General features: G+C 47.8%; 2 protein-coding genes across 7 annotated transcripts in view; one reads left to right on the top strand and one right to left on the bottom strand.

The window, feature by feature from the left end:
* GEMIN5 (gem nuclear organelle associated protein 5) overlaps positions 1–9,498 on the bottom strand; it is a 28,350-nt gene extending 18,852 nt beyond the window's left edge. Inside the window, exons 1-12 of one of the 3 annotated variants that reach the window (XM_075900600.2) lie at positions 9,291–9,421; positions 8,403–8,522; positions 7,349–7,503; positions 5,390–5,571; positions 4,356–4,507; positions 4,006–4,122; positions 3,246–3,378; positions 2,709–2,871; positions 1,880–2,092; positions 1,548–1,633; positions 794–888; positions 175–311 (exon numbers count right to left, since the gene is read on the bottom strand). In XM_075900600.2, the coding sequence (XP_075756715.2) occupies positions 175–311; positions 794–888; positions 1,548–1,633; positions 1,880–2,092; positions 2,709–2,871; positions 3,246–3,378; positions 4,006–4,122; positions 4,356–4,507; positions 5,390–5,571; positions 7,349–7,503; positions 8,403–8,451 (1,482 nt within the window). In that variant the 5' untranslated portion in view covers positions 8,452–8,522; positions 9,291–9,421. Of the gene's footprint in view, positions 1–174; positions 312–793; positions 889–1,547; positions 1,634–1,879; positions 2,093–2,708; positions 2,872–3,245; positions 3,379–4,005; positions 4,123–4,355; positions 4,508–5,389; positions 5,572–7,348; positions 7,504–8,402; positions 8,523–9,290 lie in introns of all 3 variants that reach the window. The other 2 variants (XM_075900598.2, XM_075900599.2) reach the window with 2 other exon arrangements.
* An 18-nt stretch (positions 9,499–9,516) lies between these two features.
* Positions 9,517–21,754, top strand: MRPL22 (mitochondrial ribosomal protein L22). 4 transcript variants are annotated; one of them, XM_089769446.1, is made up of 7 exons: positions 9,517–9,623; positions 9,700–9,745; positions 11,941–12,076; positions 14,495–14,560; positions 14,941–15,018; positions 16,273–16,342; positions 21,476–21,754. In XM_089769446.1, exons 1-7 carry the CDS (start codon positions 9,605–9,607, stop codon positions 21,685–21,687), a joined length of 627 nt encoding a protein of 208 aa, XP_089625572.1. In that variant the 5' UTR covers positions 9,517–9,604; the 3' UTR covers positions 21,688–21,754. The 4 variants fall into 4 exon arrangements, with proteins under 4 accessions (XP_089625572.1, XP_075756728.2, XP_089625573.1 ...); XM_075900613.2 differs by having other exon boundaries at positions 9,532–9,620; XM_089769447.1 differs by having other exon boundaries at positions 9,533–9,614.
* The last annotated feature ends 200 nt before the right edge of the window (positions 21,755–21,954 follow it).

Below are 21,954 nucleotides of genomic sequence, written 5' to 3'. Positions count from 1 at the left end.
AATAAGAGAGAAAGAACTTTTTCAGGGACAAAAATCTAGGTAGAGGCTTTAAATGTCTCTGAAGTGCATCTAGAAAGGCTGAGGACTTCAGAGGTTAGAAAAGAAAAACCACAGGGAAGGACCGTTACCATGCAAGTCATTTTTACTCTGTGACCCATAAAGAATTACACTCACCTTGATGGAATTGGTGTCTCTGATGACTTTGTTGATGTCATTTGCCTCTCCACTGAACTTCCAAGGGTTATGTTGTAAGACAATACCTTCCCCTGCACAGCTGTATAATGTTACCGAGGGCCTGTCACCATCGCCTCCTATACAACAGAGATAAAAGCTAAATACAGCCTTTTTCTACATAGGCTTACGTAGGACTAATTGCTCCTAGCCAAAATACAACCTCTGATTTAGAGTCATGTGATTTGGCAGTAAGAGACTCTCTTGCTATAACCCATTAAAAGGGCCACCTTCAATATTAGAAGTACACCTCTGCTAACATACTGACGGTGCACGAGTTTTACCTCCCTCTACTGGCTGGCCCTGAGGAAAATTAAGAGCTTATTTAACAAGGGTCAAGTCAGTTGCTCCTTTAGTTCAAGTGGTTCAGGCTGGTGAGTTTGGTGCTGAAGGTCCCAGGTTTGATCTTCAATGCCACTATTGGTTCATTCCTTCTTGAGAAGGAATCCGTTAAAATATCTCCCAGGGCACAGCCCTCATACCCAATGCACAGGGCCAATATGCCATATCCTCATCCTCTGCAAATGAAGACTGTTTGCTACAGCATGGTTCCAAGACTCACCGAAAGAGAGAGGGGGAGTGGGAGGTCCCCAGGCTAACGTGTACACAGTCTTCTTGTGATAGGTGCTGGAGATCTGAGGAGGCCTGTTTTTGATGCTGGATAGGGGGAGCAAAAGAAGTCAGATTTCAGTGAGGTGCAGTGAACATCCCCAGCCAAGTCTTGGATATAGAAGAAGCTCAAAGCCCAGTGGCCCTGGGCGAAAACTGACAAGCAGCAACTCAACAGGCCAAACCCCAGAAATGCAACCAGCAGCACGCCTCACAACTACATCCTCTGCTAAACTACCTGCTACAGCGAAGGCTATAGCAGGACTTTCCTTGTACGCCACATTTGCACATAGCTTCCCAGAAAGTTCTTCTGGCTGACATTTTCTATGCCTGGGCTCCACCTTTTGGTGACATTTGGTCAGGCAACTGGAGCAAACGTACATCTGGAGCTAGCAGGCACCGCGCAAATCCATCCAACTATGCCTTGTGGCTATTTGTAATTTAATCCTACTCTGAACAATAGCTTGTCTATTCAGAAGGACACAGCACTGGAGAAGAGGGACAATATACGCAACACCTTGGCAGGGATGCCGATTATCTTTATCTAATGCTATTGAGTGCATGCAATGGAAAAATCAGCATTAGAAGCATCACAGAAGTGAGAAGTTGAAGTTTTCATGCATTTAGAAGGGTCCATTAGTTCAATCACTATAGCAACTATAATTTGCTCATCAAAACACTGATCAACTTGAGAACTAGTTTCTTACTTGCTGGAGTAGGTGTCATACACGCCAACTTTTCCATCATCCGTTCCAAAGGCTAAGCAGCCTTCTTTAGTCGGATGCCAGGATAACTGCAATCAACACAGTAATATAAGGTCAAACAACCATACGGCTAATTCCTATCTCCTAGTGCAATTTTCCAGAGGTTAAGAGAGGAAGGAACGAGATATGGGTCTCTGCTCAAGAGAGGTGATGGCTACGAGCTGGAAGCATAAAGTGGCTATCCTTGCAGAGAGAACATAGGAACAACTGCCCTGATCTGTGACAAACAGGAGAACACAAAATGCAAGAGAAAAGTGAACAGGAAGTGCACTCACAGCTGTGACCTTGGATTTAATCCCCTGCCACAATGTTTTCACATCGTAAGTATTGCTCATAGACAATGTGTTCCACACTCGGATCATGCTGTCCCCAACACCTATGGCAAGGCAGCCTGTGTCCACAGGGGAGAAGGCCAGGCTGTAGACAAAGCCCCCGAGAGAGGGCAGAGTCCAGGAGCAATCTAAAGTCGTCAGGTCCCAACACTTTAGCTGGAGAAAGTTGGGAAACAAGGATCAGCAAGGGTATCAGTCAGGAACATAATGGTAATAAAAAGAACATGAGCAAGATAGGTGCCAAAAGAGTCAAATTCAAAACTCGACAAAGAACGCCTGGTTTCCCCTCCTGAGGGGCACACAACATAAAGACCCCTCTTTTATCAGGTGGGAGAGTGGCCCATTCATTAAAGGCAAACAGACCATACAGATAAATGAATTTAGCCCCATTAGCCTTCTCCAAATTCAGACTTTAACCCCTTTAAGAAAGGCACCCATCAAGACAGCACTGTAAAAGTATCTAGGCTCTACAAAGCCATATTTTACAGCACTAACATACATGTCTTTAACAGGGAAACTGGGTCTTGTTTAACTAAGAAGAGTGCTGTATAACAATAAGAAGAATTGGACATGTCACACCGTTAAAGCCCAAAGGGAGAGATTAATCAACATTACTGTAATTAAACTCCGAGCTTGTAAGTCAACAAGAAAATATACAAAGTATCCCCGCTCAACCCAATTCTTAGGAGCAAAATTTGGAATATTTGGATTTAGCTGAAATGAATGGTCTCACATATTGCTGTACTATGGTAAGAGGACAAATAGTTCTTACATCCCTGTCCATCGAAATGGAAAGAAGTAGCTCTCTCCCGAGTGCCTGCACTGAACATAAATTGAACACAATCCTTGTGTGATTTTGCCCTTCTGAAGAAGATCCCAGAAGTGTCCACTTGCGCTTCCCAGATTGGCTCAAATCCCATAGCAGCAGCTCACCTCTGTGAAAGGAAAGCACACACTTTCATTTTCCTCTGCACAAGAAATAGCGGCACGCACCCCCTCCCCAACTCATGTCAAATCAAAGTCAGAGTGAATCCCACAGCTTTTCCCCTTCAGGGATCACATGGACAAACATGTAATCACTAGAATCATTAGCAGTGATCTATAGACTTAGATCTTTGAACAAGTCCCAAGAAACAGATGTTACAGTCTTAAGTTAACCCTCGCAATAAGGCCAAAATCCTTTCCCCACCCCAGTTCCAATATCAGAAGTGCCTTCTTCCCCAGCACACAGAAGGCAGAGTTTCCTACTCAATGATTTTTTGGCTAGCAACTAAAACGTCCAAGTCTGCAGAATGTAAAACCTGCTTACCCAAAGCAGCTGGATACAATCTCTGTGGGATGACCACAGGGCCAATGAACAGTCAGCCAAATGCGCTCTTTAATGGCAGGGTCAATACCCCCACTTCTTCTCTTCAGTGTGGGCAACTTCAGGGTCATCACCCCTAGAGAACCAAGAGATTCATTAGAATTTGGCCACTCTGCACAAAACAGTCCTCTGAGCAGCTGACAGGTCTTGATAACATGAAGCCTCATTCCCATGTGTCCTTTCAACTAATTTTTAACAATTTCCCAGTATGCCAGTAGCTAACCCAATGGTCCCCAACATGGTGCCAGCTCCAGGCGCGCGCCCCCGGGTGCCCGGCAGCCACGCAACGTTGGGGACCACTGACCTAACCCCTTGCTTTCAACATCTATAGTGTACTCTGAGGGCTCCTCTGTACTCTCCATTAAATTCTTGGAATCATTCTAGTAATGGTCAGAGCCTCCATTCCCCAAAACTGGTCAGGATTTCTTTACTTCCAGTAAAACGTGTTCTATGATGTGGAAGAGGATGCTCCTTCTGCCACTTACTCTAGCCCTGGATGGCCAGCCCAGGAAGCTAAGCATCTAGGCTGACACTAAAATATGGGGATCAGGCACACTGGGGCCATGATCATATATGAGCCTCTAGGCACTATTAACATACAAATGAATCATCGTATTTCCGAGCTAGTAGGCGAGCAGACAAGAAGTGTACTTATTCCACACGCGCTGACTTGATTTCCTCTGGAAAGGTCCATTGGACTTACCTCTGCCTCGAGCACAGCTCCAGATTCGGATGGTTTGATCTTTGCTTCCTGAGGCCAGGTAACAGCCTTTCATTAGAGCTGCCTCCTGCATTAGCTCTCCATTTGGAACCTCACCTTCTTCCAAGGAAAACATTAAACGGTGTTGAAATGATAGCCATTTGAAAAATGCACAGCAATGTAAACATTAACAACTGCCAATACACCGCCCTGTGTCAGATAAACTTCCTTTTCAAACCTGGCTCCCTTAGATCAGCTAGTGCATTTTTATTAATAAAATATGGAACTTATCTGGCTCCTAGCTGCACAATGACATGAACTACAAAACACTTTAAAAGCACCTATTTATTTACCTTGAAGCTCTTCCTGCCGACTGTACAACACTTCTTCACCAGACACAGGACACCACGCCAGGGAGTGAATTTCATCATCATGGCCTCGTAGTCTGTAAAGAACTTCTCTTTTCCTGCTGATGTCGATTATAACCACCATGCCATCTTTATAGCTACGAACAAATGTTTACATTCATGGAGAGATGCTCGGATTCCCAAATCAACACACAGAGACAGACTCTTAGTGGGTGCAAAGCAGCACAGCTCCATTTAAAGGAGCTATACCAAATGAGGATCTGACAAATGCACAGCTGGACACCAGTCTGGCTTACCTGTGGATTAGCCCAGTTAAAACAGATACTAGTATTATAAGAATGTGTTTAGGCTTTACGGAATGCTTGTAGGATGCTGAATGTATTAATCCTACTCATCATCTCTGCACCACTTCCTATAAAGCTACATTGTAAACCTCCGTAACTGTGTAACTCCCCAAAGAAGAAAAGAAGCATTATTGTAAAATGCTTGCTGTGTACACAAGATACCCCACTGAAGACAAACAAGGCATTGTACAGCATTAAGGGTCTGAGACCTTGTTGACTGCATGTCTCATTCCCTCCAGGAAGGAGAGGCCTGTGAATGAACTCATCCCATCAGTTTGGATTCTGGACTGAAGGGGATAAAAATCCCTGGCAAGAAGAAACCAGTCTGGATTCTGAGAGTCAAAGACTCTTAAATAAAAGCAAGAGATCTCCATGCTGCTTGATAAGGATCAGCTCTAAAGGACATACCGAGCACATAGGAGCTTACATCAGCTTTTTAACTCATGCACTAACTCTTCCTGTTTTAACCTTGCAGTATACAAGTACCATAAATGTCATTTTGGGGGTTGTTAGAGGTAACTATGTCATACACCATGGTTAAATCATCCTTTAAGGCAAAAAAACCCTAACTACTGAACCCTCTGAAAGAATAAACCTAATTGTATTACAGGCAAAACACGCATACGGTATCTATCTTGCAAAATAAAAGAGAGCCATAAGGTCACTAGTACTTACCCTATGGCCACCAAGTTCTCATGATGTGGGGAACAAGTTAGACAGAATATAGTTCTAGGCTCTGGGAAGAACTGCTGGCTGTCGTTTCTGTTATACCAATAACAAATGACTATCCCTTTCTCATCACCGGACACCACCAAATCTTTCACGTGGGATGACCAATGCAATGCTGAGATCGTATTCTGAAAAAACAGAATGCAGGCTAATCAAGGAGGTCTAGTCAAGCTGTGTCTCTAAGTTTGTTTTGTAGACCCTTCGTCTAAAGGAATAATTTACAAACACACAATAGCAGGAAGCACATGGGTCAGTCTGCTTAAGCAGCTAGAAGGCAGAAGCATGTAGATCAGTTTTCAACTTGTGGTCTGCAGACCCCTTAAGGGTCTACAGAATAAGATTTTCAAAAGGGTCCATACCCTCATTTGAAAATGTTTAGGGGTCCACAAATTAAAAAAAAAGAGTGAAACCCACTGACGTTGACTACTGTAGATAATACTGTGAGAGGACGATCTTACTGCACAGGTTTAATTTCTAAAGTCAAAATGGCCAAGAACTTAAAAACTGGATGATAACAGACTGTGAATCCCAGTGATAATTCAACCAGGTGAAATTCAACCAGGTGAAATTCTAAACAAAAAGTACTTTCAAACAGGATTGTAGCTGTTTCATTACTTCACACTGATTCTTCAGACATTCTAGGCTTTGCAGTGACACACACAGTGACAATCCTGGAATCTTATTACATAGATTTTTTTTTTAAAATCTACCTAGAAATCAGAATGAGAGAGACCTCTTGATTTTGGTATTAGGTTATTTCACATACTGAAGTACAATTACAGATTCAGGCAGTTCCGGGTTACGTACAAGATAGGGACTGTAGGTTTGTTCTTAAGTTGAATCTGTATGTAAGTCGGAACTGGCGTCCAGATTCAGCCGCTGCTGAAACTGACCGCCAGTTCAGACTTACATACAGAATCAACTTAAGAACCCCAGGCGTCCCCAAGTCAGCTGCTGCTGAAACTAATCAGCAGCTGATTCCAGGAAGCCCGGGGCAGAGCAACTCTGCCTCGGGCTTCCTGTAGTCAGCGCTGGTCAGTTTCATCAGAAGCTGACTTGGGGACGCCTGGGGCAGAGCAGCTGGGGTGCTGCTGGGTTGCTCCAGTAGCGCCGCTCCTCGGTGCTGCTGGACCAACCCAGCAGCACCCCATCTGCTCTGCCCCAGGGTCCAAAACAAAAGCCTGGTCTGCTGGGGGGGGGGGGCACACTAGCTCCCCCCCCCCCCCCCCAGCAGACCAGGGACACGGGGAGCAGAGCCGCAGCGGGGTGCCGCGCCTCTGAGGCTTTGCTCTGGCAAAGTCTCAGAGGCGCGGGACCCCGCAGTGGCTGCAGCTTCAGTCCCGGTGCCTGTGGTCTGCTGGGGACGGTCCTCAGCAGACCACAGGCACCGGGACTGAAGCGGCAGCAGCGGCGGTTCCCCGCGCTTCTGAGGCTTTGCTCTAGCAAAGCCTCAGAAGCGCGGGAACCCGCCCGGTGCCCCTGGTCTGCTGGAGACGGTCTCCAGCAGACCAGGGGCACCGGAGCAGCTTACGAACGGGGCTTTCTCGCCCCGGAGCTCACAGGTAGCAATCCGCCACCTCGACCTCCGGGGCGAGAAAGCCCCGTTCGTAAGTGCGAGTCGGATCTGCGTAAGTCGGGGACTGCCTGTACAGCAAAACATACAGTGCCTCTGCTATTTCCAATAAGAAAGGCAAATTAGGTCACTTAAATGAGTTTTTAAACAAATGCAGCTTTCAAAGATCTATTCTACAGTTTCAGTTTGCAAATTGGACCATGGATCTCTTTTGGTTTCTAGCGATTTGACAGGCATTGAGAAATTAGTGCAACTCTGTCTTGACCTAAGAAAAGATTTTGGAACCTTGTTTTAGAGATTTTTTTCACAGGCACAGTGGTTGGCTACTATACCTGATGCAGTGTATGCTCAGTCACAAGAGTCAGCTTCTGCGTATCCCAGATTTTCACAGTTCCGTCATCAGAGCTGCTGGCACAGAAGTTGCTTTCACCAGGATAGTGACAAAACGTGAAACCAGAAACCCTTTCTGTATGGCCTACCAGTTCCCCTACAATTACAAAAGCAAAAGACTTACACACAACACTTTCTAGCTTCAGAAACACAAATGTTTTTCTAAATTTAGACAAAAATATTTTTGATAGAGTGTCTAAGACTAAGTTTACACTTGAATTTTACTGCATTGCAACTGTCTGGATCAGGGGTGTGAGAAAACACCTATTCCCTCCCCCACTCCAGCACAGCAAGTTACAGCACTGTAAAGCACCTCTGTAAACGGAGCTACAGCGCTGGGAGCCATGCTGTTAGCTATGACCCTAGTGGAGGTGGTTTACCTAGAGCAGGGCTACTCAACACGTGGCCCGTTTGTGGTGTGGTTTGGGTTTACGTGGGGCTCGACACACAGCCTGCGGGTGGGATCCTTTGAACATGGCCTCCACCGGGAACACGCACTACAATGACGAGTCAATATAATGGTCTTCTGTTGCTATGTGTTTTAGTAGTTACATTCCTGGACTGTCATTGCTCATTAAAAGTGCTGTCATATGCAGGGCTCGCCGAACCACGGTGCTGATTGCTCAAACCCAGCTCTTCCGGGGGCAAGTAGATTGTATTATTTGTCAAGCCTTGGTCATATGGGTGGAAATGGGGTAAATATTGCATTTTATGAATAGCAGCAGAACTGACTTTAATGGGGCCTGCGTGTTGTGTAGTCTCGCCTTAATCTTTGTATTCATGCCCGTCAGTGTGAAAGAAGCTATTTGCATGCATATGCAAAGTATCATTTTGGCCCCCCGGGGCTCCCAAAGTTGAGTAGCCCTGCCCTAGTGCACTGAGAGAGCTCTCAGGGCTCCGCCTGCAGCTACACTTCAGCACTAAAGTGCTGCCCTCAGCTGCTCTTTAAACTTTCTAGTGTAGACAAAGCCTGCGTCAGAATAGCCAACCCATCACCTCTCTCAGAATCAGGCTGATTGTGAGAGCTCTGCAACAGGTCCCACATTAGTTGGAGATCGCGGCTGCGGGCTGGTTTCTCACACCGGGGTCTCACATCCCGTGCACTTCAACACACTCCTACACCGAATTAAAAGCAATAACCAGCACGCTCGGAGGAGGGGGGGCAGTTTCACTGCAGTACAGACCCCCCCAGCTCGGCCTGGCCCCGGCTGAGTCACCCCACGTGCGGGACAGACCCGCGGGCGCAGGCACAGAGCGGGCTGGAGCAAAACGGGCGCGAGGCATGTTTACACTGGGGCGAAGCGGGGCCCCCCGGGGGAGCCCTGCGGAGGCCGAGGGCGCTTTAGCCTCCCGCCCGAGCATGGACCGGGGAGCAGCCGAGCCCTGCAGCCGCCCACGGTTCCCGGGCTCCGCGGTGGGGCGCGTGGCTACTGCAAGGGGGGGGGGGAGGAGAGTACCGCGTGCTCCCTGCCCCAGGCTCTCGGGGCCCGTGCTCGTTCTCGGGACCGCGGGGGGGACGGGACCGCGCGCTCCTTGCCCTCAGGCTCGGGGGGGGGGGGGGGACCGCGCGCTCCTTGCCCTCAGGCTCGGGGGGGGGGGGGGACCGCGCGCTCCTTGCCCTCAGGCTCTCGGGGGGGGGGGGGAGGACCGCGCGCTCCTTGCCCTCAGGCTCTCGGGGGGGGGGGGAGGGGGGAGGACCGCGCGCTCCTTGCCCTCAGGCTCTCGGGGGGGGGGGGAGGACCGCGCGCTCCTTGCCCTCAGGCTCTCGGGGGGGGGGGGGACCGCGCGCTCCTTGCCCTCAGGCTCTCGGGGGGGGGGAGGACCGCGCGCTCCTTGCCCCCAGGCTCTCGGGGGGGGGGGGAGGCGGGTCCCGCCGGGGGCTACCGTGGAAGGCGGGCGCGGCGCCGATCTCCAGCAGGTAGACGCTGTTCCGGGCCCCGAAGCCGAAGAGGCGGCCGGCCCCGCAGGTGTCGCTGCAGCGGCCGCAGTACCAGTTGGGGGAGGCGGGCAGGACCCGCTCCGCCGCCATGGCCCCCGCGCCTCAGCCCCTCCAGGCGCCGCGCCCGCCGGAGGCACCGTTACCAGGCGCTGCCGCCAAGCGCCGCCCGCACGCGGTCGCGACGTCACCTCTGACCCCGGCGCGCGGCGGGCCCTGCGCATGCGTAGGGGGGCGCGTGCCGCCAAGCGAAGCGGGGAAGATGGCGGCGGCGGCGGCGGGTGAGTCTGAGGGGAGCGGGGCGGGCGGGGGTTTGGCCGCCGTGTCCTCGCTAACTGCCCCGCTTCGCTCTTGCAGGGGCCGCCTGGGCGCGGAGCCTCCTCAGCTGGACCCGGCCGGAGAGGTACGAGCCGCGTCTCCCCGCAGGGCAGGTTCGGGCTCCGGGGCTGCGGCTCTGCTCCTACGGGGGGGCTATTGGGGGCTGGGCCCCCGGGCGGGGGCGTGCAGGGCTAGAGGGGGGGGGCCCCCGGGCGGGGGCGGGGGCGTGCAGGGCTAGAGGGGGGGCAGTCCCCCGGGCGGGGGCGGGGGCGGGGAGGGCTAGAGGGGGGGGGCAGTCCCCCGGGCGGGGGCGGGGGCGGGGAGGGCTAGAGGGGGGGGCAGTCCCCCGGGCGGGGGCGTGCATGGCTGGGGGAGGGGCGTGCAGGGCTGGGGGGGGGCAGTCCCCTGGGCGGGGGCGGGGGCGTGCAGGGCTGGGGGGGGGGGGCAGTCCCCTGGGCGGGGGCGGGGGCGTGCAGGGCTAGAGGGGGGGCAGTCCCCCGGGCGGGGGCGGGGGCGTGCAGGGCTGGGGGAGGGGCGTGCAGGGCTAGAGGGGGGGGGGGGGCGGCCCCTTGGGAGGGGAAGAAAACTGAGGGAGGAGGTTGGGGTTTGTATTCTGTGGCTCCGATGCCCCCTCCCCCCCCCTTCTCTGAGGCCCTGCCCCTGCTCGCTCCGTCCTCCCTCCCCCAGCCTCACTCTCTTTTATCCGGCCGGGGGCAGGAATTTAGGGTGCAGAAGGGGTTCAGGACTGGGGCCAGGATTGGGAATGCAGGCTCCAGCTGGGCACCACTTACCACAGGTGGCTTCTGAGTGGTGGTGCAGGGGACTAAGGCAGGACTGACCCTGCACCACTCCCAAAAGCATCCAGCAAACTCTCTCCATCCCTGCCCCCTCTGCTCTGTGGAGATGGGGTACAGGTGGAGGGAGGGAGAGGCACCCTGAGATCAGTGCCCCCCCTCTTCTTCCTGTGCCCTACACAGCAAGCAGGAGGCTCCCACGGGTGAGGGGCAGCTCCAAGGCAAAGGGCAGGAGCAGCAGGGCAGTGCTGAGAGGGCAGCTGAAGTGCGGGCACTTGATAACCTCCTGGCCAAACCTCTCAGGATCACCTGTCAAAGGTTCCAAGATCTACCAGTACATCCCAATCTACTGGTTGGTGACCACTGGTGTAAATGGGTAACAGACAAGCCTGAGCTTATTTGTTAACGTTCACAGTTACACACAGGCTCCTGAGGTGCTCCTGGGAGATAGTTGCCACCATGCACTGTTGCTTCTGATACTTGAGTTAATAGCAGGGATCATCCAGAGAGCTAGATAATGTTTGTCTTGGGTAATAAATGTATTCATTAAAACCTTCTTCTAAGACTATCACTATTCTCCTAAGACAGCGTATTAGCTGGTTAAACAGTCTAAAAGTAGTCATACTCTTACCTGCGTCTCCTTTTATTCTTGCATTTAGCTTCTCATTTTCTATTTCCTGCCTGTCTCTTATACTGCAGACTCATCTTCAGTCCCAGTATTGAACAGGAATGGCTATATAGCATCATTCTGTTGTTCGGTCAGCAGGGGACACTTCTAAATTACAAATATTGCTGTCTGATTCTCAGGCTAGGAAATAACTGATAAACCACAGAAATACACCTCAGTCTTGTTTTACCTTAAAATTTAAATTTTAAATTTAAATAAAATTTGGCTTCACTGCATTTTGAAAGTATTTTAGTATAGTAGCTTTCATTTCAAATTTAGTAGGAAACACACTTGTTGCTATCATGTTACTTACATATGTCAGTAGTCTGCTATTGAAAAAGGCAAAACATTATTAGTGCTGTAAGGTCACTAGCCAATAAGCGGGCAAGAATCAGTTAAATTGCAGAACTTAGTGTCCCTTGCTAGATGATAGGATTCATTCAGGTGGGCTAATTTTTTTTTTTTTATCTAGGGATAAATGACTGGATTAAGTCTTTAAATCTGGAATGATGTGCAATGGCTCTGTAGTTGGCCAGGACTGAGATACTTTGGCAGCATTGATGGGAACTGTAGAGGAAGGATCCATCACAATGTGTCCCAAATTTCTTATGCACAGGAGAAATGCCCTTGGCATAAGCACATATCTCTTCTAACCTCTTTTTGCCAATTGCTAATGTTAAATAAAAATGTAAGTTGGTTAAACTCATCTGGGGCATTCTGATGTTTCTGTGACTTAGCTTACAGTCAGCTTCAGTTATTTAGATATGAGCACACTGCACAGGTCTAGGAGCAAAAGGTTTGACGAATTGTGTCTTGCAGGTTACTAGCATCTTGCACTATTTCTCCTCTGTCAAATATCCACACAAGCGCATTTCTGGAGAATGTTGGGAGATGGGAGAAGAAGAACAGAATAGTGTACCCTCCGCAGCTGCCAGGAGAGCCTCGAAGACCAGCAGTAAGAATTCACCTGTGAACTCTCTCTACCTACTTATATGTAACACCTAGTTGCTGCTGATTGGACTACCTCTCTGGATAATTGCACAAGATGATCATATATGATAACTAGTTAGCATACTCAGTCTAGGATTTAGATATTTTTGCTATCTTGTTTGTAACTGTATGAGCAAAGGAGGTTCATTTAATCTCAGAATTTAGAAGTGGAAAAGAGCTACTGAAGATTCAGCTTGGACATCAGCAGCTGTTTAGATTGCATTGTGCAAAACACATTCATTGGATAATCAAAGTTAATTGGATAATCAAAATGTTATAAGCCATTTAATGTTGGTCATTCAGACAAACTAAATGCTGAGCCTTTGATGGAGGAAAGCAATATGAAAACAGAGTTCCCTCTAAGCCAGTGGTTCTCAATAACCACTGTGAACCACTGGCTGCTGGGCCAGAACCTGGCTGTTCAGGTGTGGCAGCTCAGCTCTGGCAGCCATGGCGGCTGATTTTGCCTGGCAGTGGCGCTGGGTCTGTAGTGGCAGCAGGAAGAGGTGGTGCCAGAGGCTCCATGCTCTGTACCCCCTCACCTCTAGCCACGGAGGCATGGGATGTGCTTAGGGAAGGAAGGAACATAAGAGGAGGAAGCATGCACGCTGCCAACGGCTGCTCCCCCTGCCCATGCATCAGTAATGCCCATGCTCTCTAGAGGGGGCAGCCTCGCTCTGGGAAGTGTAGGTCTGGGGTGGGTTCAAAGGGGTATTGGGTGAGGGTATGGTGTGGTCATGGGGCAAGAAGGTGTTGGCATGGGCTGCAGGGATTAGAGGTTAAAGGGCCAAAGGGCATGGGGTGTAGGTGTGGGGCTTTAAAGAGTGTGAGACTGGGGGACAAGAGGCTGAGTTGGGGCTAGGTGGACAGGAAAACATTTTATAATGAATATGCAAATAAAATGTTACCAGTCCACCAAAAGTTTGTGAATGGGTTTGCGGTAAAAAAAAAAGTCGGGAACTCCTGCTTTAAGCTGTGTGGCAGCATGGACCTGCAGTTTTGCTGCACACAGCCACTCCCCCCAGATTCCCCAGCGTTGGAGCTGTGGCCAAGGTGGGTGCAGCTACCACATGGCCTGCCCTGGCTGTAAGCTGGAGCGGTGCAGCACCAGAGCAAGCCACCTGCCCCTGGAGCAGCTTGGCAGCCACTACCAGCTTCCTGCAGCCCCTGCAGGAGGGAGTCTGGCCGGGAGGGAGTAGGAGCTGGCTGGGATGTGTGAGAGAAGCATGACAGGGATGGGCCAATGGGAGTGGTGGGGGAAGCTTCCAGGCAGTGTGTCTGTGGTTTGCCTTCCCTGGGGGCTATCTCTTCCCATCAGCAGGGAGGCTGGCATTGGTGTGCCTGTCTCTAGGAGCATTGGGGGGAGGGGACGACGACTTGAACCTGCAACTCCAGGCTTGGGAGGCTGATGTGTTATCCGTTAGGCCCTTGAGATCTATTCGTCCTCCTTACCTTCAGATGATGCCTTATCCATTAGGACTCCCTTCTGCCCACTCCTGCACCCAGTGGGGCCAACTGGTCAGTTTACTCATGGTTTAATCACCCTTGCTCTGGGGCTGCATGTGGGGGACCCTGGGGCTGGATCACCTTACCTGGCCGGGGCTGGGCTGCTGTCCCCAGGTAGCAAAGGCTGGACGAGGATGCTGTGGCCAGGCTGTTGCAGCAGTTGCAGGGTTACCATGGCAGGGTCTTGGGGACTGCCCCAGGAGCACAGCTGCAGCCCCTGAACGTAGCCATCAGATGGGGGCTGGAGCTGGGCTGTGGCGGTCAGATAGAGGCATCTGCTGCCACCAGCCCCTCTCACTATCCCAGCTGGGAGCGCGCCCACGTCCCCTACCGCACGCCCTCAGCCAGCTCTTCAAACAAGCAGAGTACCCCAGCCAGCTCTTGCTGCAGCGCAGCCGGTTCTTCCTGGGACCACCCCCTTCCTTTCACCTCTGGGTAAAGTGAAACAGACAAAGACAGACCCTCCTGCCATGAGTAATTTGTGTGTTTAAAATTTTGAATTAATTTTTCATTTAAAAAGTTGCATGGATTTTGGGAATGACAAAGGAGCCACATCTGGTTCCGTACTGAGCCATGGGTTGCTGACCCTTCTGTTAAATTGTACTTGCTGGTGCAGCAGTGGTGTTGAGGTACATCTTTGGAGACAGCTTTTCTTATCAGTTACTGATTTTGCAAGTTCCTTCTTTCTGAATCTGCCTCTGATGGGCTAATTAAGTTCATTATAGTACCAATGTAGTTAGCATAGTAGCAGAAATGATGAGCTTGCCTTGATCTTATGAGGTTTTTTTTTCTCCCTGAGATCATAAACATTCCATCTTCTCAGTTTTACAGCCAAATCACCATTATTATAGCTTTAAAAAAAACCTTTTCTCTCTAGGAAATATTCCACTGTCGAAGGGAGATAAAATACAGTAAGGACAAGATGTGGTATTTGGCAAAGCTGGTAAGACAACATTTTAACTTTGTTCAATGTACTTGGTAGGAAAGTGCTTCTCAAACTGTATACATGTGACACCATTATGTTGCCTTGCCTAGAAGAGGGATGGGCCACGCTAACTGCGGCTCAGCAGCAGTTGGTGGTAGGAATTTTGGTCAAGGACGACAGACAGATCCTTCCCTTATGAAAAATTGTATGGCAATTGGATGATAAGACCTCTGCACTAAACGTTTTAGTGTGTGGTGAATAGGAATGGGGGAAGAAGGGCTAACATCTTTGAAATTTAATTATGATATCAGCATTGTTCCTGGCATTGCAATCTTAACGCTTTTCTGCCTTTTGTTCTGAAGGGTTTAATTTTTTCTTTTAACTTTTCCTAATTCCAGATAAAAGGAATGACAATTGATCAGGCTCTTGCTCAGCTGGAATTCAATGACAAGAAGGGGGCAAAGGTGATCAAAGAGGTATATTGCACAGTTCTTCAGTACTTTCTGATGATAGGTATGGGTTTGATAATTTCCAGAGACTTTCCTTTAAGCCCCCCATGATACTTTGATCCAGCTTTCTTACAATACATTTTTATTACTCTTTTCAATCAATTTATTCTGCTCTGATTTGTTGAGGCATTAATGACCTCTGCATACAATATTTTAGTAACTATTCAAGGTACTATTTTAGTACATATGGGTGTCATCTTTTCATCATCACCAGCCTTCAAAAACATTTAAATTTATGTCTCTAAACTTGCATCTTAAAACATGTTTTGAATTTATAAATTATAGGGTAGAGAGAACAGTTGAGTCTTGTATTATTGTTTTTCTGTTGCAAAGGTCTCTTAAACAGATGATCCATTTGCTCACTAAAGGAGGCATCAGTTATCAATTAAAAAATAGCATAAAGTATGTCCCTTTTCACTTGGAAGGATTACATTTCTAGTCTAGGGTGCATCATCCTTCATGAAGATGAACATTAGAATTGCCATGTTAGGTCAACCAATGGTCCATCTAGTCTTGCATTTTGTTTTCAGACAGTGGCCAGTGCCAGACGGCTTCAGAGGAAATGAACAGAATAGGGCAATTTTCAAGTGATCTGCCCCTGGCATCCACTCCCAGCTTCTAGTATTTAAAGACTTAGGACACTCAGAACAAGGGGTTGCATCTCTGATCATCTTGTCCAAGAGCCATTGATAGATCTGTCTTCCATGAACTTACTATAATTCTTTTTGGAACCCAGTTACAGTTTGACCTTCACAACATCTAACAATGGGTTCCACAGGTTGACTGTGCATTATGTGATAAAATATTTCCTTTTGTTTGCTGTTTACCTGTTGCCTGTTGATTTCATTAGGTGACACTTGGTTCTTGTGTGAAAGGGTAAAAAAAAGAGATTTAAAACTGGTACTTGCTGGAAAAAAAAATCTTAAAACTGCTTAAGAGCAAAAAAATAAATTTTCAGTTTGTGTCCCAAATTTAACATCCCTCTAAATTACTTGTAGAAATATTGTAAATATTTAAATGTTGTCATATATGCCTAGATTTTTAAACATAATTTAAACATTGCATTCCCTTTTGAAAATGAGATATCAGTTAGCCTTTATAAACCTCAGAATTTTATTTCTACGGCTAATTTAAAAGTTGAAACAGTTGCAGGTATCTTTATGGAGATGAGAAATTGCCTTGCTTTAATTCATGTTCAGCATTTCTTTTCTTTTGCTATAGGTTCTTCTGGAAGCGCAAGAAATGGCCGTGAGAGATCACAATGTAGAATTCAAATCAAATTTATATATAGGTAAAATTGTTTCTTATTTTTAGTGCCGAAAAATGTCTCCCTATAATGACCTGAGATGCTTTTATCCCCAATAAGGTTTCTTGATATCAAAGTGCTCCAAACTGGTTGCTGCCTAAAACGGTTAACTACTGTCCAGGAGCACATCATTCGTTGCTGGAGTAGTGCTGCCTCCTGGTAATTCTGAGGAGTAGCTTGAGGCCGATGTCTCTCTGTGGTTTGCACCCTGTCACTTGTCCATGGTCCATGTGCAACCCTTCTCACAGCATCAGGAACTGCAACTGGGCCCTCCAGCCTTGTCATTATCCATGCTCCCCCTACTTCTGGGGGTGTTTAGCTTTTTATCCAGCCACCTCTCCCATGGTGACTACAATCCATTGTCCTGTGAGTGGGGAAACCCTGGTCCACTCACCTCTGTGGGTCCCAGGCCAGGGACCCTCTGAACTGCAGTCACTTATGGCATTCCTTTGTCTCTACTATTGCTATGTTTGCCTGGGCCACTTCCCTATGTCCACGGCACCCTGCGCAGTGTCAGCAGCCTATCTGGAGCTGCTCTTCTCCCCGAGTTCTGTGCAAGGTGCTATAGCAATGATCCCAAACGGTGGGATGTGCCTCCCTAAGGAGGGAATATCCGGGGGAGGGCCAGGCCTGTCTCTTGGGAGCATGGGAAGGAAGCACTACCCCCACCTTGCTCTGCCCCTCATTCCACTCTGGCCTGTCCCAGCTACCCAGACACTGTAAATCTGGTTACCTCCAGTAACCAGCTTCTGCCTCTGAAGGGATCGGACAGAGCAGCTGTTGGTGCCTGAAGGAACTCTCAGGGATGGCTCTGGGGACCAGTACCAGTAGCTTCCTTTTCCTGCCTTAAGTGTGACTCCCCTTTGCCTGTCCTGCCCCACTCACCCCTTACCCCGAAGCATGGCTCCTCCTCCTTGGGCCCCACTTGCTCTCCCCTCTCTCCCCCCGGCTCCTGAGGGTGTTCAGACTGGGCACGGATGGGGTTTGATTGGAAGAGTTTGGGGATACTGTGCTGTGGGGTTGCAGCCTATTCCAGATGCATTCTCTCCCTCCTCAAGCTTCAGACAAGTACTGACCTTGCTGTGGCCTGCAGTTTTTATTTGGACCTGCTGGGCCTTGATTAGCTGCTGCTTCTGCAGCCTCACTAGGGCTCTATTAAGCCCTTAAAAGTCTGCACGTGGTCAACACTATTGCAACTACAGTTGTTACATAGTAAAAAGCTAATTAAGCCTTTAGTTAGTACTAGTGGCTACCAGGACTTCCTATAGCATTTGACACCATTTTTAGTAAGAGATGTACATCCATCAGCACAGACTCTCTACTAACTGAATACAGATGGATAGTTTCACTTGGAGGAAGATGCTTGACTTCAGGAAGTATTAAATGGTGGCAAATAAGAAAAGAAGTCTGTTATGTTTCAGTGCTAACAGCTAGCTTTGACAGTCCCAGATGAGTAGAGATCAGGTTTCCATTCATCTGTTGTATTAATGCTAATGCCTATGCCTGTAATCCACCAAACAAATTAAATTTAACTTGTCTTAGAAGCATCTCATTGAAGAGCAGGCACATTTTTATGGTGTGGGGAAATGACAGCAAGGCCTTACGTGGGAAAATACTAGGAAAATATATTGGGGGCAAAAAACATTTTTATTGCATTGTCTGGCCAATTCTTTATGCTCTCTGCCTCTAATTCAGTCCCTTCTCTTCCTCATTCTTTTCCACTGCTTAGTTTCTGTCTCCTTTGCATGTGCTGTCTAGTCAGCCTGGTGCCCTTTTCCCCTAGACATTCTGCGCATACGCACAAAACAAACCAGAAAAATCCAGTTGTCCTCTGAAGCTTTATTATAAACATGGAGACTGAATTTCAGTGTGAAACAAGATGATTTTTATTCCACTTAAAGTACAAATCTGAACACCTCAACTGTGGAGTTTTAGTAATGTTTCTAACAGGACACTGACCTACAAAACTTATCAACAATGGTGGTGTGTGTAGTAATGTGTGGGGTTTTTTCTGTAGTGTCACATTTTCAAAGCTCTATCCCTTCCAATAGCATATAACTTGCATTTAAATGTGAAAAACTAGCTAACGGTTATCTCTTACTTTTGAGCATTTGAACTTCTGTCAATCTCTCATTGGGGTAAAAAAGGTTCTAAATGAAGTGCTTTTAAATGCAGCCTTACATGCAGTCTTCTTACGATCTCCTATAATGTTTTGGCATTTACCTCTTGTGTCATCATCAGTCCCATGGAAAGTTCATTTCTCTTTTGAACTGAGGATGGTGAAAAAAGGCAATTGAATTGGCTTTTTAACAAGGGAGAAAATAACCCCTCACTTCATAATATTCATGGCTGCTGAAGTGGAAAGTTTGGGAGAAGGTGATTGAGCTGATTGGTGAATTACACCTCCCTGGGAGAGGCTTAAGAAAGGGGTCTTGTAATGTTAAACTTTTAAGGGAAACACTTAATTGAAATCCTTGTTAATGGAGTACTCCTAGGCAAAGCTAGCTGTTTAAAATCTATTCCACCCTGGTTTCTTTACTGCCCTGTGACACAGGTCCAACTTGTTACTTAGTCACTTCACTGATGTTTCTGTTATGCTACATAAGCTGGTATTCAGGAGTCAGAATGCTAAAAGCTGAGTGGAATTAGAGCAAAATCAGAAATTGTTACTAGTGCATGCGTTGTGGGATTAGGTTGCATCACATCTGTGCCTTATTCCTACATATGCTACTTGGCAGCAAAGTAAGACACTATAAGTAAAAAGCACTTTTGTTTTCCCAAATGACAAAATACTCCCATTCCTACAAATAACACATTAAAAGCCCAGCACTCTATAGCTGACAGTGCTGTGTTCACCTTCTTGGAGACATTTGCAAGTCTCATAACTGAATTATTTACTTTCTAATGACTGGCCGTACTGTTTTGTGATTAGTGCATTGCACTGCCATCCAAGATCTAAGCAACTCTTAGTTGTCCAGCTGGAGGTGCTGTCGAGGGAAAGTCATTGAGTCTTTCTCATGTTAACTTCAGGTGACCTTAGTTGCAGAGCAGATAGGGTCCAAAGAGTCCTGCCTAGATCCTCAAGGTCAAGAAGGGTAAATGATTTAGAATAGATAATGGTATAGAGAGTAATTCCATGTTTGTAGATGATATCAACCTGGGAAGAGTTGTAAGAGATTTGGAGGCTAGGATTAAAATTCAAAAGGATCTGCGTAAATTGGGAAAATGAAGTAAATAGGATGACATTCAATAAGGACAAATGCAAAGTACTCCATTTAAGAGTTGCACATATACAAAATGTGGAATGACTGCTTAGGAAGGAGTACTGCAGAAAGGGATCGGAGGAGGGGGGGCGTTATAGTAGATCACAAGCTAAATGAGTCAATATTGTGACACTTGTAAAAATGGTAAAATTCATTCTGGGCTGTACTAGTAGAAATATTGTAAGCAAGACATGAGAAATAATTGTTCTGCTCTACTCCACATTGATAAGGTCTCAACTGGAGTATTGCATTCGATTTTAGACACCGCATTTTCAGGAAACGTAGACAAATTGGAGAAAGTTCAGAGAGGAGTAACAAAAATGATTGAAGGTTGACCTATTAGGAAAGATTGGGAAAAAAAAATTGGCTTGTTAGTCTAGGGACGCCTGAGAGGGGACATGATAGTAGTTTACATGTACATAAAAGGTTGTTACAAGGAGAAATATTGTTTTTTAACCTCTCAGGATAGAATAAGCAGCAATGGGCTTAAATTATAGCAAAGGAAGTTTAGGGTTGGACATTAGGAAAAAATTCCTGTCTGTCAGGGTGGTTAAGCCCTGTAATAAACTGCCTAGGGCGATTGTGGAATCTCCATCATTGAAGACTTTTAAGAGCTTTTGTGTGTGTAAAAAAAAAAAAAAAAACAACAACAAAAAAAAAAACACCATTTTATCAGATGAGGTGGAGTGGAAAATGATTTCTGAGGAAGCGGTTCTGGCCCACGAAAGCTCATCACCTATTAAACCATCTTGTTAGTCTTTAAAGTGCTACATAGTTTTTCCTTTTGTTTTAGGGATGGGCTAGATCAGTGGTCTCCAACCATTTGAAGCTGCCGGGCGCCAGGGGGCGGGGACACTCATGCACCTGGAGGCGGGGCCGTGCATACACCACACCCCCATGAGCCATGTGCCTGGGGCCAGCAACCCTATGCACTGCGTGGCCACGGGCGGGACCGCTCATTTGCAGCAAGCCTGGGGCCAGCGTCCTGCAGAGCCGCGTGCCCAGGGCCAGCACCCCCCCAAATAGCCGTGTGCCCAAAGCTGGCACCCGCGCCCCCCCCCCCACCAGCTGCATGACTGGGGGTGGGGATGCCAATTTGCGGTGCTCCCGGGGCCGGCGCCTCATAGCTGCGCACCCGGGGCGCAGGCAGCCACTTCGCCGCGCTCCCGGGGTCGGCGCTCTCCATGCGCCCGGGGCCGGCTCCAGCACCACGCATGCGCCACGCACCCGGGACAGGGCCAGCCCTGACCACTTGGCGGGCACACACAAATGCTCCCGCGGGCGCCATAGCGGGGACCACTGGCCTAGATAATATTTAGTCCTATGAGCAGTGCAGGGACCTGGAGTAGATGCCCTCTCAAGGTCCCTTCAGTCTCACAATTTTATGTGTATGGTTGCGTGTTCAGATAATGATAATATCTGGTAAATACAGTGAGTGTGGTGAGATGGAGGAAACACGACAAAATGGAGTCTCCTGAGTCTCCACTAAGAATGGAGGAGACAGGAATCTGTTACCTTATATTAGTAGTTACTGAAGATAAATTAGGTTGCTCGTTAAAGGGACACTGTAAAACCTGGTAGGCCCCAAATTAGCTTCTATTCTTTTTTTTTGTTCACTTTATCCAAAATGAATAAATTACATGTACATGCTTTTTATAATTCAGCACTAGTGATCTTAGCGAATGCTCTTAATCATGAGCTATCCAAGAACAACTTTGTTACGTGTGCAATAAAAAGGAAAAAAAATCTGGAGGGAAAAGAATTTGAAGGTACTTATGAAAAAATACCTGCCAGTAGCCAATACAATAGCCAGTAGCTCATTCACTGTGAGATGCCCCCATTTCTTTTCTCCTAGCTGACTCCTTTTCTGGAAAAGGCCACTATCTGAAACGGATCCGCTACCATGGCCGAGGCATGTTTGGCATCATGGAGAAAGTTAAGTGCCATTACTTTGTGAAACTGGTAGAAGGCCCACCTCCCCCTCCAGAAGCACCGCGGACTGGATTTGACCAAGCTAAGGAATATGTGCAGGAGCTCCGAAACAGAACCATTATTCATACACTATAACACTCTAGTCTAACTGTGTATATTTTCTAATCGTTTGCAAATGTGTAAATAAAAGATTGTAAGCCAGTGTGCATTGTTTGGTTCTCAGTTTGCTGTCGGCTTATGCAAGATCCACTGTCTGATGCAAGGAGGATCCCAAGCTTCTTTTTAGTGCTCGTGGCACCATACATACATGTTACACTTGGAAAGGCAGGGAGTACTGGTATCTCTTCTGAGAAATTTACAGAGATACTTTCGTTAAGCTTGTTTTCAGTATCTCTGTCTTAC

Source organism: Pelodiscus sinensis, chromosome 16 (assembly GCF_052426305.1).
Source record: "Pelodiscus sinensis isolate ZL-2025 chromosome 16, ASM5242630v1, whole genome shotgun sequence".
NCBI lineage: Eukaryota > Metazoa > Chordata > Testudines > Trionychidae > Pelodiscus > Pelodiscus sinensis.
The sequence above is the reverse complement of the archived record's forward strand: the minus strand, read 5'-3'. Positions and strand labels throughout refer to the sequence as shown.